The sequence below is a fragment of the Coturnix japonica genome, chromosome 2 (genome assembly GCF_001577835.2).
Source record: "Coturnix japonica isolate 7356 chromosome 2, Coturnix japonica 2.1, whole genome shotgun sequence".
In the NCBI taxonomy this organism is placed as follows: domain Eukaryota; kingdom Metazoa; phylum Chordata; class Aves; order Galliformes; family Phasianidae; genus Coturnix; species Coturnix japonica.
The window spans coordinates 132,396,454-132,411,127 of record NC_029517.1 but is presented as its reverse complement, the minus strand read 5'-3'; the positions used below and the strand labels follow the sequence as shown (position 1 = coordinate 132,411,127).

Genomic DNA, 14,674 nt, shown 5'->3' with positions numbered 1-14,674 from the left:
GTCTTGAAACTTCAATAGAAATATTAGGACCTTGATGTTAAGTGAAAGGTTTAAAGTTTTTTGTGGTCTCATGTAAGCATGGCTTTGATGGATGTCCTAAGAATATCTGTAAGTAAAATGTATATAAATATAGTATGTGTGTTGTGCAATAATTACCCATTCACTGAGCAAGTTAGAGATCCTGCTGGGGAAAAATATTTTTTCATTAATTGTACATGCATACCTGGGAAAACTAAAATCATAGCATATGCAAGTTGTTTAGCCCTTAAATTTCTGATGGTGATGTGTTTTCAGTGTGCCATGATGTCTTGGGGCTATTAAGAGTCACAGGACTGCATTATTTGTTTCCCAACTTCTCTCCACAATGACAAGACAATGTTTATAATCTCATTTTACCAGTCACTCTCTGTTAACCTCAACTGGGGATAATTACCAGAGTTTGCTGTGATTACTATTATAATGTATGCTGTTTATTATTGCGCATTCCTCAAGGTCCCTATACTATGGTCTGTAGATCCTATCTGGTGATCAGAACAATTTGCCCTACCTGCTATGTGCTAATGTCTTTCTTCACTAATTAGGGCACTGAAAAGCTTGCAAGAGCTATGCGATCAATCTAGGGCTATAGACTCCCCACTAGCTCCCAAAGGATACCTACAAACAAGCGTTGCATCCATCACTTCGCCAACATACAGGATAGTCTTCTTCACAAGATAGGGCGGGTTAAGTGCATGGGGGCTATAAAAAGGATGGTGTTACTGAATCTCATAAGAGATGTAAACAGAGTAGGAATCATTATCCTGACTTTCCAGCCAGGGCGAGGTCATAAAATGTTAACCTAAATATCAGAATACAGGCTTGGCCCTGTCTCTTTTACCCTCCAATAAGTCTGTTTATGGTTGAGTTTGATGGTTGCTTTACACTCTTTAAATAAATGCAAGAATAATAGTGAATGTAAATTTGCAGTGAGAGAGCAAAATAAAGGAACATCTCTGCAAAGGATCTGAAGTAAAAGCCCCCATACAGTCTTTGAAATTCTCATTTGGAGTGTTAACCTACTGCTGGATGCTTAATTGCTTAATGACCTATTAGCATCCTGTGCTGATGGAGAACAAGGATCATTCGGAAGAATGGATCATTATGAACAAAGATACAAGTTCTCCATGTTGTCTCATGTTGTTTTGTTTCAGATAGTCTCATCAATGGAAAAATAGCATCATTTCTTCGTGAATATGTTTTCCATCTTCCTATTCAAATATCCATGCTTTTATTTCTTTCTCTTCTTTCAGCTACGAGCCAGGAAGATGAAGTGCTGCCTCCTCTCTGCTGCTGTGGCCGTTCTGCTGTTCATCGTCATAATCATTGCAGTCTCAGTCAAAAGCTGATCTGATGACTGTTTCTGCAGGTAAAAGCCTTAAAAATCTTATACTCTGTGAGATGACTGGGAGACAATTCAGGAACCTGGTAATGCTGAGAAAGTTTTATCCTAGCTTGCAGGTTCAGGTTTGGCCTGGGAGAATTATTTCCTTTAAGGAGTGTTTGAGCTTGGAAATAACATTCTTTTGTTGTTTGCTACCTTTGTCGTATTTCTTTTTTCATACGGACTTACAGAAGTGCTAATGAATGAATCCTAAATCCACTAAATTAGATGTGCTGAAGTGATATTGAAGACCACAGGGTAGGAATGAGGATCCAGCATCCTATGGAGATTTTCCAGAGTGCACCCATAGAGGTGCTGAAGCTCACTGCAGTCATTTCTGGCAATTTTAGCATAGATTTTCTAGACTGAACAGTCTTCTGGAACAACAGTGAAGTAAGAGAAAAGAATTGATAGATTTTGGTTATTGCTTCATTTTACAAAAGTTCCTTATTGTTGGTATGGCTGTTCTTCCATTTCAGGATAAATTCATTGCCCTTTAATATGTCTTCATTCTTAATTGTGTTATAAGATGAAATAGCAGGGATTGATTCAAAACAAATGATACTGTGGATGCAAAAACTTGGATTAATCATCAGCTCTATACTATTGAGTGTTAGGAGAAATGTCCATTAAATGGCTTTCTGTGCTTGCGTAGGTACTAAAGCATTTGGCCACTGCTGAAGTGAGGAAGGTATCTTTTTATTTAATATATAAAGGGGTCATTTTATATAATATGTATGTGCATACATTAATTCCACATATATTTTTACACCTCCTTTCCATAAGAGACACTGCTTAGGGATTCAGATGGTGATCTGTCCTGCTGATTTAAATCTGGAGTAGCTACAATCATTTTATTTGCATTACTCTAGTTTTACTCTGCACAAGTCTGGTTTAAAATGTGATCCCTCATGGCAATTTATAATATAATAAAACTTGGTTCATATGTGCTTAAATATTCTCAGCTACTAGAAATCACAAATCTTATCAACAGCTGACTAAATCTAGACACATTTTAATTTAAATCCTTTAAGGAGATAGTCAGAGAACCAAAGTATTCTAACAATAAAACTCCATCAGAAACTAGATTTAATCTTCTGTTAAGAGATCCATGTCTTGTGGGAAGTGAACCTAGAGATCTTAATGAAAGCCCCAGGAAAAATATAATGCTGTGCTTTTTCTCATCGGTTGGAAAAGTAATTATTAAGTTTAAAGCATGAGTTACTCTCCAGCAATACAAGTGCAGGCAAAGTCTGTGTTGAGTTATATGGGAGCAGGCTTGTTTTTTATAATCATTATAAATTGTTCTTAACCCACATTGATCCCAAATGTTGTGTAGCAGATTTCACATTTAGATTTAGAAAATATAAGAAAACAGAGCATTTTCAGAATTTCCATGTCCATGATGGAACTTTTTTTTTTCAGCTACCTCAACAAACTGTTTCATATAAAATTGTGTTGCATACTTTAAGGAGAGAGAGAACAGCTGGCTTTTAATGCATAACAGCTCTACATGACAGTACAGGGAAAATAAAGGGAAGAAAAAGAGTTGGGGAAATGGTTACAAAATACTCCGAATTGTCAGAGGACACATAAATGAATAAAATCTCAAGTTTAGTAATGACTGGCCAGAACTTCTATTTAACTCATCATCAAACTGTTTTCTTCTTTCTTCTGTGCTGAATCAGGAAGTTACCAAAAGAAGCACCACCAATTACTTTTGGATGTGATTTAAGCCCAATTTGCATGATATCAGAATAGGTTTTTTTAACTTCAAAACATGCAGACACAATGAGAAATATGAAGGTCACTATTCAATGAGTTAAAGGAATGAAATGCCCGCAGTATCTATGATCACTAATGATCATTATGATCACTAACATTAAAATCTTCTTGTTTTCCCTATTTCTACTTTTGCATTAATGATGCTGAATCAATGGTTCTTGAAAGACTAAAAAGCACTTATTTTCTTTTCAAAACAAACCAGAAGTGAATTTGTCCATTCCTTCCATAGGACACATCACTTCATGAGTCGTGTTAAAAAAAGAGCACTTTTCTCAGTCACTTTTCCAAGCATTGGTGACACCATCAGCTGCTGTCCAAGTGCGTGCAGAGAGACCAGCTGTTCAGGAGAGCTCTGAGCCCTGATTTCTGCCTGATGAGCCCCTTGTTGTAAGTATGTCACTGCTCCCTTGGGGCAGTTTTGTCTGGCAGAAAGAAGGTAGAGCATCTACGGAGGACATGAAGAAACTCCTGGGGCCTTATGTCTTTACGTTTGTTTGCTGACACCTCAGGAAAATAGCCCAGAAGATTTTGGGTCACATTGCTCATATTGTAGCAAAACTGCAGCTGCTCATTTTGCTGTTGTTTTGTTATTGTTTTTGATTTTAATTTACATCAGTAAACATCTGAAAAGGACAGTACCACAGCAGCAAACTAAAGGAGGTCCCTCGTTTAACGATTTCTTTGTCTAGTGTCAGGATTTCTTAGCCTGTGTGGACTTTCTGTGTCATTTGTAGTTTGTGACTCATTTGGATGAGTGCACAATTACCTAAGATGACAATTGAGACTGTTGGAATCCCGAGTCTAGGGCATATTTAATAGAAAAAAGAAAGAATGATTTATCCAAAGAAAGATGACTTAACTGTTTTGAGCCCTTTTCTTGGCAGAAGTCATTGCAGCAGAAGGTGTCTTCCCTGCCTGACATTCCCTGACACATTTCAATCAGACAGAGGTTGTGGGACTGAGTCCTTAAACTCTATGAATTTACTCTTCTTTGCAACCTTAGATTCTGTCAGTGAATGAAAAGGCAAGAACCCAGGAAACAGTATTTCACTTGGGGCTCCTGATGCAGTTGTTGACTGTAATGGACAGCAATGGAAGAACAGAACAACAGTGTGCAATTGATCCCTGAGCAGAATATTGTCCCAGTCTTCATCAAATGGAAGCACAAGGACTTCATGATTCAGGAATCATAGAATCATAGAATAGCTTGGGTTGGAAGGGACCTCAAGGATCATCAGTCTCCAAACCCCCTGCCACAGGCAGGGCCACTGACCTCCACATTTAATACTAGACCAGGCTGCCCACAGCCCCATCCAAAGTAGCCTTGAACACCTCCAGGGATGGGGCATCCACCACCTCTCTGGGCAGCCTGTACCAGCACCACACTACTCTCATTGTACAGAACTTCCCCCTGATATCTAAACTAAATCTTCCCTCCCTCAACTTAAAACCATTTTCCCTTGTCCTGCTGTTACCTACCCTTTCAAAGACTTGACTCCCCTCCCATTTATAGGCTCCCTTTAGGTAATGGAAGGCTGCAATGAGGTCTCCTTGCAGCCTTCTCTTCTCCAGACTGAACAATCCCAGCTTCCTCAGCCTGTCCTTGTAGGGGAGCTGCTCCAGCCCTCAGGATCTTCCTGTACAACCACTAATGCATTCCTTTCTTGTTAATGTGACTGCTTTGAAACACTATAAACTTCTAAAAAGTATACTGAGGGAAGAGTTCCACTCTTAATTCAATCAGCATTTAGTCCTTAATGTATAGTTAAAAAAAACAACATATTGGCCAACACATCTCCTGCACGACTGCAGTACATATGGAAAAGCGATAGTCAGGCTCCAAGTATCTATTTTCTAAACATTTAGCAGTCTCTTTTTGAATTTAAACTGAGTTAATCATTATCGAAAACTGGAAAATATTGTCTTAATTTGTTTATATTTTCTCCTTTTGAATCACAATTTTCTTTGCCTAATTCATTTACCGGCTTATTATATGGATAAATGTTTTCCTCATCCTGACCAATGAGAATGAGATTCAGGCAGCTGATTTTACGCAGTCTATCTTTGGTGTTTGTTTTTAATTTACTGTTTTTTCCAGTATTCTGTTTACTACAGTATCCCTGTAGGCTTACCCCTTGTTCTTCGCAGTGCAGTAAGAGTTATAAAAGTTGCAGTTGTAGTCACTGTGAGTGCTTGGAGTAGCAGAGGAATGCCCCTTCATGCCATCCATCCTAGGGATGTAAGGAACATCTTCATCTCAACGCTTTAAATCTTCAAGTTTGAAACCAAGACACCGAAAATATATTTTTGTAAGAGGTGTTTTTTGCTGGATCAGCCTCAGAGCATCTCTTCCGATGTCATTCATGTTGTGCTTTTCACTCGTGGCAGCAGGTATTGCTCGGCATAAAGTACCATGCTATGCCAAGAGAAAGCACTTCTAAGACAGAACACATGAGTAACACACCGATAAATGCAATCAGAGCCCCTGTCTGTTGGTATAATGAGGACTGTTTAGGGCAGAGAGGGAAGTATTGAAAGTATTTGTGTTCAGCATTACAGTTCAGTCATTCCTTCCCATCAGGGGACAAGTCTAGGCACCCTCTTCGGACTCACGCAATAGGAATTCTGACATTGTCCTGGTGCATCGCTGGACGGATGATGTTAGGTCACAAGAACAGAGCATTTCCTATTCAGAGTTTATCAGAGCTGTAAGTCGACCTTAATGACCTCTACCTAACTTAGGGCAAACAAGCAAAAAGAAACAGCTTTAATTCATGGTATTGCTTTTGCCGTTTAACTTAGTATCATGGAGACAGCTTTACTTATTGTCTCTGTCTTTACAAGTCTGTCTATGGCATATTAATGACATAAGTGTTTCAGTTTTCAACCTTCCTTCAGCCTCTTGAGCTCTGTATGGTTTTTAATATTTTTTTTACTGCTGTCATTTAGATTCAGGACAAGTGGAAATGATTTTAAGTTGAAAGAGGGAAGATTTCGGTTGGATGTCAGGGGGAAGTTCTTTACTATGAGAGTAGTGAGGTCCTAGAACAGGCTGCCCAGGGAGGTTGTGGATGCCCATTCCTTGGGAGGTGTTCAAGGCCAGGTTGGATGGGGCCCTGGGCAACCTGATCTAGTAAATGTGGAAGTTTGGTGGCCCTGCCAGGCAGGGGGGTTGGAGCTTCACGATTCTTGATATCCCTTCCAACCCAGGTCATTCTGTGATTCTGTGATTCCAAAATTATTCACCTACCTGCCTTGGTTGTGCCTTTCCTGCAATGCTTGCCCTACAGAACCATCAGAAATCAATAACTTTACAATATTTTCCTTGTTTCCTATTTTTTTTGTGAAGTTTGCTACATTTACAGTCAGGTGTCAGCTTTTGTCAATTCAATTCTTACCTTGTAGTCTATAATTAATTACTCAGATCTTGGCATCCTCACTCAATTTTTGCTCTGACAAGGAAAACTGAGGTGCATTCTGATTCTGCAGTAACTTTTGTGCTTTGAATGTAAACCAGTCAGAAATGAGATCTGAATTTTCACCGATTAATATTTCATAGGTCTGGTTTTAAGATTTGGCCCAATTTCTTAATTCAAGCTAACATTTATATTCTTAAAGCCTTTTCTGATTCCATTTCCACAAGCCACATCTGCATTTCTTTTAACTAAATTATGATGATAGCCAGTTGAAATCTATGGTTCAAACATGTAGAAGAGAGAAATAATCACCAGTAGAAAATGAGTTTTTTAGGAGGCAAAAGTCAACCTTACATCCTTTCAAAATAACAGAGCAAGAAAGGAACATGCCAGGAAATAGGTGAATTTATTCCTAAGAAGTTCTCTGAGTTTTCACCAATTATACAAACCTTCAAAACCTTCAGTCAGATGAACATTTTGATGGGGTATCACACGATGAGCTTACTGTGGCTGAATGCATTTCAGATTGACCTTGATAGCTGTCCGTCTGCATGTATTTGGGCCTTTACAAGCATCACGTAATTCCAGGTTATTAATTCTGCTGTGAAAGGTGCTAAAGGAGGATGCATTACGTTGCTTTCATCTTAATCTGCAGCCCTGCAGCTCAATTAATGTGTAGTAATATGAATTCATTGATTTGAATACAGTCGGTAGGACTCCTGAGCAATCAGCAGCTTTCTTTGTCAGGTCTGAAATTTCTGCACTGGTTCTTTGTAATTGGTAGGAAAATGGAGTACCCCCAGTAAGTGATTGTGCAAAGTGCTGATCCTTCAGAGGGATGCAAAGTCTCTGATCTGAGTTTACAAAAGGCACTGCTAGCATAAATAATTTATGCTTTGCAAGGCCTTTAAACTTCAGCCATGAAGACACACTTACAAGGATGTGACAGAAGATGCTGGTCTTCAGTTCAGTGCACTGAGTTTCTACTGAGGTAAAGAACAGAAGCACTTGGTTTCTACTGAGATGAAAACTAAATTCAATTAAATCAAATTAAAACAAAAACAAAGAACACAGAAAAATGGCTATAAAAATGGCCATACCCTTGTTTTTGAAAACGGTTCAGATCTTTGGTTTAGACCAGTAACCATTCTGGACTCATATTCTGTGTTATTTATTTGTGAAAAGAAAAATGAATATCTGCTGGAATTGTGGTCATCACTGATCTTTCCATTAACTTCTTTAATCTTATATGGCTTTAGGTGCCTACAGATTGGCATTTCAGTTGGGAAAAGATTGTCCTAAGTGAATGTCCAAAACCTTCAAATGTCAGAAGTGTCCACTTCCCTATGGATATTTTCAGTTCCTTATGAGGAGAGGTGTCTGGTTGAGGGAACATCAATGTTTTCAGTATGATGAATAGCTCGGGAGAGTTCTGTGAGACATAAATCACTAGAACCATGAGAAGGGAAGATTAGGCTCTTTACATGAGAGACACAGATTTATAAACTGCTCACTATCATCCAGCCCTGTTGAGTGACACTTTCAGTTGACGGTGCTTGGGTTATCAGTCTTATTTAGCCCCTCCAAGTCAGAGACATCTTGGTGTTGTGGAAGGGGCAAAAAGCAGAAAATAATTGTCCAGGGAGTTCTTTGTTCATCCTGTTTTTTCTTGGCTCTAAATGGTAAAAGGACTATGAGTAACTTCTGCATATGAAGGAGAGAGTTTGAAGAAGACTTCATTGCTGACACTTCAGCTGATAGATATTCACTTTCCCTACACATAATATTAATGTGCTATATTTATGTGTTCCTCATAGGGCTGATTTTTCAAGCCCTTCACAAACCTTTTTGCCCTTCTCCAGACCTGCTCCAGCACCTCCATGACCATTTTTTGTACTGAGGTGCCCAAAACTGAACACAGTACTCGAGGTGATGCCTCACCAACACCGAGTACAGGGGCAGGATGACTTCCCTAGTCCTGCTCACCACACCATTCCTGATACAAGCCAGCATGCCATCAGCCTTCTTGTCTACATGGGCACACTGCTGGCTCATATTCAGCCAACTGTCCATCAGTACAACAAGGTCGTTTTCTGTCAGGCAGCTTTCCAATAACCGTTCCCCAGCCTGTGGGGTTGCCTGGGGTTGTTGTGACCAAAATGCTGTACCTGACACTTGGCCCTGTTGAAATTCAATACAGTTTGCCTTGGCCCATTGATCCAGTCTATCCAAGTCCCTCTGTAGTGCCCTTCTCCCCTCTGGCAGATCAACACTCCCTCCCAACTTGGTGTCATCTGCAAACTTATTGAGGGTTCACTCAATCCCCTCATCCAGATCATCAATGTAAATGTTAAATAGAAACAGCCCCAGTACTGAGCCCTGGGGGACACTGCTCATGACCAGCTACCAACTGGATTTAACTCCATTGACCACAACTCTTTGGGCCCGGCCATCCAGCCAGTGTTTCACCCAGCAGAGCATATGCCCATCCAAACCATGGGCAGCCAGCTTCTCCATGAGAATGTTGTAGGGGACAGTGTCAAAGGCTTTACTGAAGTCCAGGTAGACCACATTGACAGCTTTAACCTCTATCCAGTGAGCGAGTCACCTTAATGCTCTGGGAGGTATTATTTAAACTGGAGGGTGAAATCAGATAAAGGTTAGATGACTCATTCAAGACTGTTTCCATGGACTCCTCAACTTCTGGGCCTTTGAGAATTGGAAAAAATGAAAAAATTCCATGACTGTTATTTTTTAGTGGTTTCTGTGCCTTCAGTAGCTGTGCATATATGAACCTTCTTAGATTACCTTACAATTATCCACATCTTGGTAATATTATATCTGTTTAATGTATAAGTAATAAAATTATAGTTTTCTTTAGGATGTAGATTGGCAAGCTGTCTTTAAAACCTAACTTATTATTCCACCATGCTCAGTGGATTTTCTGAAATGCCTTTTGTATTTTCATTAGGCTTTAATAGGAGTTGGTCTCTTGCACAACAACCTTTAATTTGCAGGTTATGTTTCTGCTCTCGAAATGACCTTTTCAGATGTTTCTGGAAACTTTTGACTTAAGTGCTTATTAAAGAAAACTCTGCTTTTCCTAAGAAATCCTAGAGAGATGGCTCTTTTACTTCAGAGTTTGGTAAGGAAGTTGCTCAAGCTTTGACACATTATTAATTCCCTAATTAATAGCCATATTTTTACACTGAAATGGCTTTTACCATTACAATGTCAAATGACTGTGCTGTATAGAGCATAAACCATTTTCACTTTCAGAAACAGGTCGTTGGGGAATTTCTATGCTGAAAGCCTTTCTCAAATGAATCTGATCATTCCAGCAGAAGGCAAAATTTCTTGTCACTGAAAAGATAAACAAAGTAGACTAGAGGTAAGATAGATCATATCAGTTTTCACATTAGAGGTGTTGATTGAATTACCTCTCGTTAACTGAACCACTTTGGCTATCCATGTACAGTCATGGAGAGCGCGGAGAAAAATGCTTTAGTTTTGATGTCATGTCATCAAAACATGCTAGAAATAACATCCCAGACTTTGCTGTCTCTCTGCTGACAAGCAGTACCTCATTAGACAACACTAATTTGATTGTTTGTGATCGTCTGCCTAGTCTTTAGATAAAAAAGCCGCATCACCTGTGAAACACTTTTGAGACATCTGCTTTTTCCTCTTAAAGTTCGAGTGCTTAAAGAAGAAGAAGCACACAGCAGCATTATCTTGAACAGCTTCTGTGCAAGTTTAGATTAAAGGGATTTTTGAAAAGAAGCCCACCCAACATAAGGCTTTGCTAATAACTGCCTGCACTGCACTTTGGTTCTTGGTTGGACACCTTTTTACCTGTATAGAAGCCAAACTTCTGATGTGCCAGTGTTTTATGGAATCAAAGAATGGCTGAGGTTGGCAGGGTCCATCAAGGATCATAGAATTGAATCATTAAGATTAGAAAGACCACTAAGATCATCTAGTCCAGCCATCACCCATGCCTGTTACCTCTCCAGATCATGTCATACAGTGCGACATCTAACTTTTTCTTGAACATCTCCAGTGATGGTGACTCCACCACCTGGGCAGTCTATTCTAATACCACGTCAAATCATCTTGTCCAAACCCATTCCTCAAAGCCAGGTCACCAAAGCAGATTCTTGGGGCTGAATCTAGACAGGTTTTGAGCACATCCAAGGATGGAGACTTCTCAGCTTTCCTGTAAATCATGCTTCTGTTTTTGACATCACCCACATTCGATGGTGCACCCCATTTCTTGTGCTTAAATGGGCTATCCTTCATTTTGTTTTGTGTAAGGGTTGTTTTACTGATGTCTATTCCTGGGTCTTGTTAAGGAGTTTGCTATATGAAGAGGCATTCTTACTGATTATTGTAAGCAAAACTACTCTTGGCTTTACAGCTACCATTTGTATTACATTTACAACATGCAATTAAGGATTCCTATTAAATGTTCTGTACAAGGCAGATCCAAATAACCAATATTTATTTACCTTTTTTTTTCCAGAACACGGAATTAATAAGAGTACAGAAGAGAAATTTAATGCTGGAGAGAAGCTATAAAAACTACATTTCATCTTGTATGAACAAATTTGGGTGTTTATTGGCCTAGAAAACTTTTTCCTTTGACTCTCAAATTTTGTTGTGGTGTGACAGATACACAAACTTCCTGGAATCCCTTTAATTTGTGGCAATTTCTCTTTTATTGAGTTATATATTCAAAACATATCTTGTTAACTACCAGTATATAGCAAATACTTTTTCCAAGCTTATTAGTACAGAAATAATTGTAAGTGGCTGCCATAGTTCATTAAGGCTTATTTATTTTATAGTTCATTAAAGCTAATTTTATAAGTATAGAATATATTTCAGTAGTTATTTTTGCCTCACTCTTTTTAATGTTTCTCTGCCCCCTATCGCTAGCGATAGTTTCTGATTTTCTTCTTTGGTGCTCGATAATTTTCCACTGTGTTTACTGTGAGATATTTAAGAGATGGCTTTTAAGCAACAGTTTCTCTGGGCAGTAGCAGATGCTTATCTTCAGCTCAACACGTGTTCTGTTTTATGTCCTTCTGGGAGGTCAAAAGGACCGGGCAGTTTGAACTCTGCTCTCTTGATCTAGCACACTGAACGTTTTCCTTGCTTTAAAGACAGAAATTTCTCTTTCTCTTTTGATAGAATGTTAGTAAAATCCTTTAAAATAAGTTTTATTGATGTGAATGTGCAGTACGCTGTTTAATGTAATATAAACCATCCAGAGGGACCTCAACAGACTCAAAAGCTGGGCTCATGTGAACCTAATGTGGTTCAAAACATTAAAGTGCAAGGATTTGCGCTTAGGTCAGAGAAATCCCAGATATGTATACAGAATGGGAGTAGAAGGTTTTGAGAGTAACTCTGCAGGGAAGGACCTGGGGGTCTTGGTAGATGAAAAACTGAACATGAGCCAGCACTGTGCACTTGCAGCCTGGAAGGCCAATGGTATCCTGGGCTCCATCAGAAGAGGGTTAGCTAGCAGGGTCAGGGAGGTGATTATCTATCTCCTTCTCTGCTCTGCCCTCGTGAGGCCCCATCTGTAGTACTGTGTCCAGGTCTGGGGCCCCCAATGTAAGAAAGGCAGGGAGTTTTTGGAGAGGGTCCAGGGGAGGGCCACAAAGATTATCAGAGGGCTGGAGCACCTCCCCAGCAAGTACAGGGAGCTTGGCTTGTTCAGACTGGAGAAGAGAAGGCTGTGGGGTGACCTCATTGCAGCCTTCCAGTACCTATAGGGAGCCTATAAACGGGAAGGGAGTCAAATCTTTGAAGGGGTAGATAACAGCAGGACAAGGGGAAATGGTTTTAAGTTGAGCGAGGGAAGAAGGGAAGATTTTGGTTGGAAATCAGGGGGAAGTTCTTTATTGTGAGAGTGGTGAGGTACTGGCACACGTTGCCCAGAGAGGCTGTGGGTACCTCATCCCTGGAGGTGTTCAAGGCCAGGTTCAATGGGCCCTAGGCAGCCTGGTCTAGTACCAGATCTGGAGGTTAGTTGCTCTGCATGTGGCAGGGGGGTTGGAGCTTGATGATCCTTGAGTTCCCTCCCAACCATTCATGATTTTAAAAGTATTGTCGTTTAACTTATGGTTAAAATTGGCACACTGAAGAGTTGATTTTCCAGCCTGGATTTGAGCTATATATTTTTTCATTGTCATGTTATAACACTGAGTTTTCTTTTGCCTTTCTTACTGAGCCAGAAGGTACCTGGCTTATCCATAGCAGGTCTGTTCTTGATAGAGACCACGCTGCCACAGGTAGTTGGATTTTTCATGGTTGGCAGTCAGGTTTTCTGACAAATCACAGGGGAATATTCTCCATCTCTGATGCTTTCCTGTTTTCTGTTTGAAAAGAAACTCAACAGCAGCCTTCCCTTAAATCTAGTCAGGTTATCTCAGAGAGAGACTGATACACAGCTTGGCAAAGGGAGCCATGCACATCAGTCAAGACACATGGGGGAGCTTGTCTTTTTTCTGATGTCTTTTCAACTTTCAATAAATACTTAAGTATGTATTGATGAAAAGATCAGAATTGGATCATTCTGCCTCTTATACCCATGTCTTTCCTGTCAGGTGCTGGAACTGTGCTTGTTTAGCTGTCTGTCTCAGCAGTTATTTATACATGTGAGGCAGCAGAGCAACTACAAGGCAGGCAAAATGGAGACTCCTTCTGCATGTCCTTTACTCCTGACCTGTAGAGATCCTTGGTTAAGATTCTTATGCTGGATTTGGGGCAAGAACTCTCTTTGAATTCTTATCTAATTAAAGGCAGAAGGAGTAGAACCACAGAATAGTTCTAGTTGGAAAGGACCACTAAAGAAAGTTTAGCTTCCCTACGAAGAACAGGGATATCTAGAGGTAAATCAGGTTGCTCATAACCCACTTCAGCCTTACCTTGAACCACTCCAGGGATGGAGGTCTGTGAGGAAAATTGTTTTCCTCACTTGTTGAGGGGTTGGAGGAACTGACAATATTCACAGACTTTGTGTGGGATTTTCTGTAATTCATTTCCACCAGCAGAATTTGATTTCATTCAATTGTTGACAAATATAGAAGAAGGGACATCTACATTTTAAGATCATCTGATATCTTTGGCTTTTAGTGCTGTGTTCCATAGGTAACTTCAGCGTTGTATGATAATTTAATGTTGGTGATGTTTACATAATCCCTGGCTAAGGCATACATAACTGTTTGTGTGCAAACATTCACCCAAAACCTGATGTTCTCAGCAACATAAAAACAGTCTTCAGTGGGTGGAACAAGTTTACAGCTATAATTACAGTGAGGGTTAAAAGTACTGATTGCTTCACTTATGAATAGGAATGAAATAGCATGAAGTTCAACAGTCAGCCTTCTCTTCCAGTTTCTTGGAGCTGAAGGACCAAATAGTGACAGATAGAGCCTAAAGCATTTAATGCCTACATTTTTGTGTGTTTGTGTGTTTTTCTCTTCAAATCTGCATCTACACATAGTCATCTCTTAAAAACAGGCTATTTTCACTATTTTACAGAGCGGGTACTATTGTGTTTAATTGTTTATTACAAAACAAAGAGCTTTAGGGTTATTTCCTATTGTAATTAAATCTTGAATGCTCTCCCACTGGGAACATATATGTAAACCAAAGAGATGGTCTTTCTTTCTATCTGTATTATTTATATGAGTGGTCATGAGGACTGCTTTTGTCTAAACACCTAGGAAGTTAGTGAGCTTACTGTCTTGGGAATATGAACCTCACAGTGAGACCCCATAGTCTTTTTTCTGATAAGACCTTGGTGGAGACAAGTACAGTAGAGAAAAGCTCCTCAGTAACTAAGGAAAGCAGATTTCCATCTTGCAGATCACTCTTCTACATCCAGCATGACCCCTTCCTGACACAGCTCCATGCCATTTCTTCAGGTTCTGTTGCTGCCCCTCTGCTTCCTTTTGAGGAGTGGTAGGTCATCATGGGTTCTCCTCTCCATCTCCTAAGATAAGTATTCCTAAACAAAAGAGGTTCTTCTGAGATT

At 39.7% G+C, this 14,674-nt stretch overlaps 1 protein-coding gene across 5 annotated transcripts in view; it reads left to right on the top strand.

Moving 5' to 3' along the window:
* TSNARE1 (t-SNARE domain containing 1) overlaps positions 1-14,674 on the top strand; it is a 408,620-nt gene that overhangs the window by 350,584 nt on the left and 43,362 nt on the right. For all 5 annotated transcript variants that reach the window (XM_015856414.2, XM_032442928.1, XM_032442929.1 and 2 more), the window contains one exon: positions 1,290-1,405. In XM_015856414.2, the coding sequence (XP_015711900.2) occupies positions 1,290-1,385 (96 nt within the window). In that variant the 3' untranslated portion in view covers positions 1,386-1,405. The remainder of the gene's footprint in view (positions 1-1,289; positions 1,406-14,674) is intronic.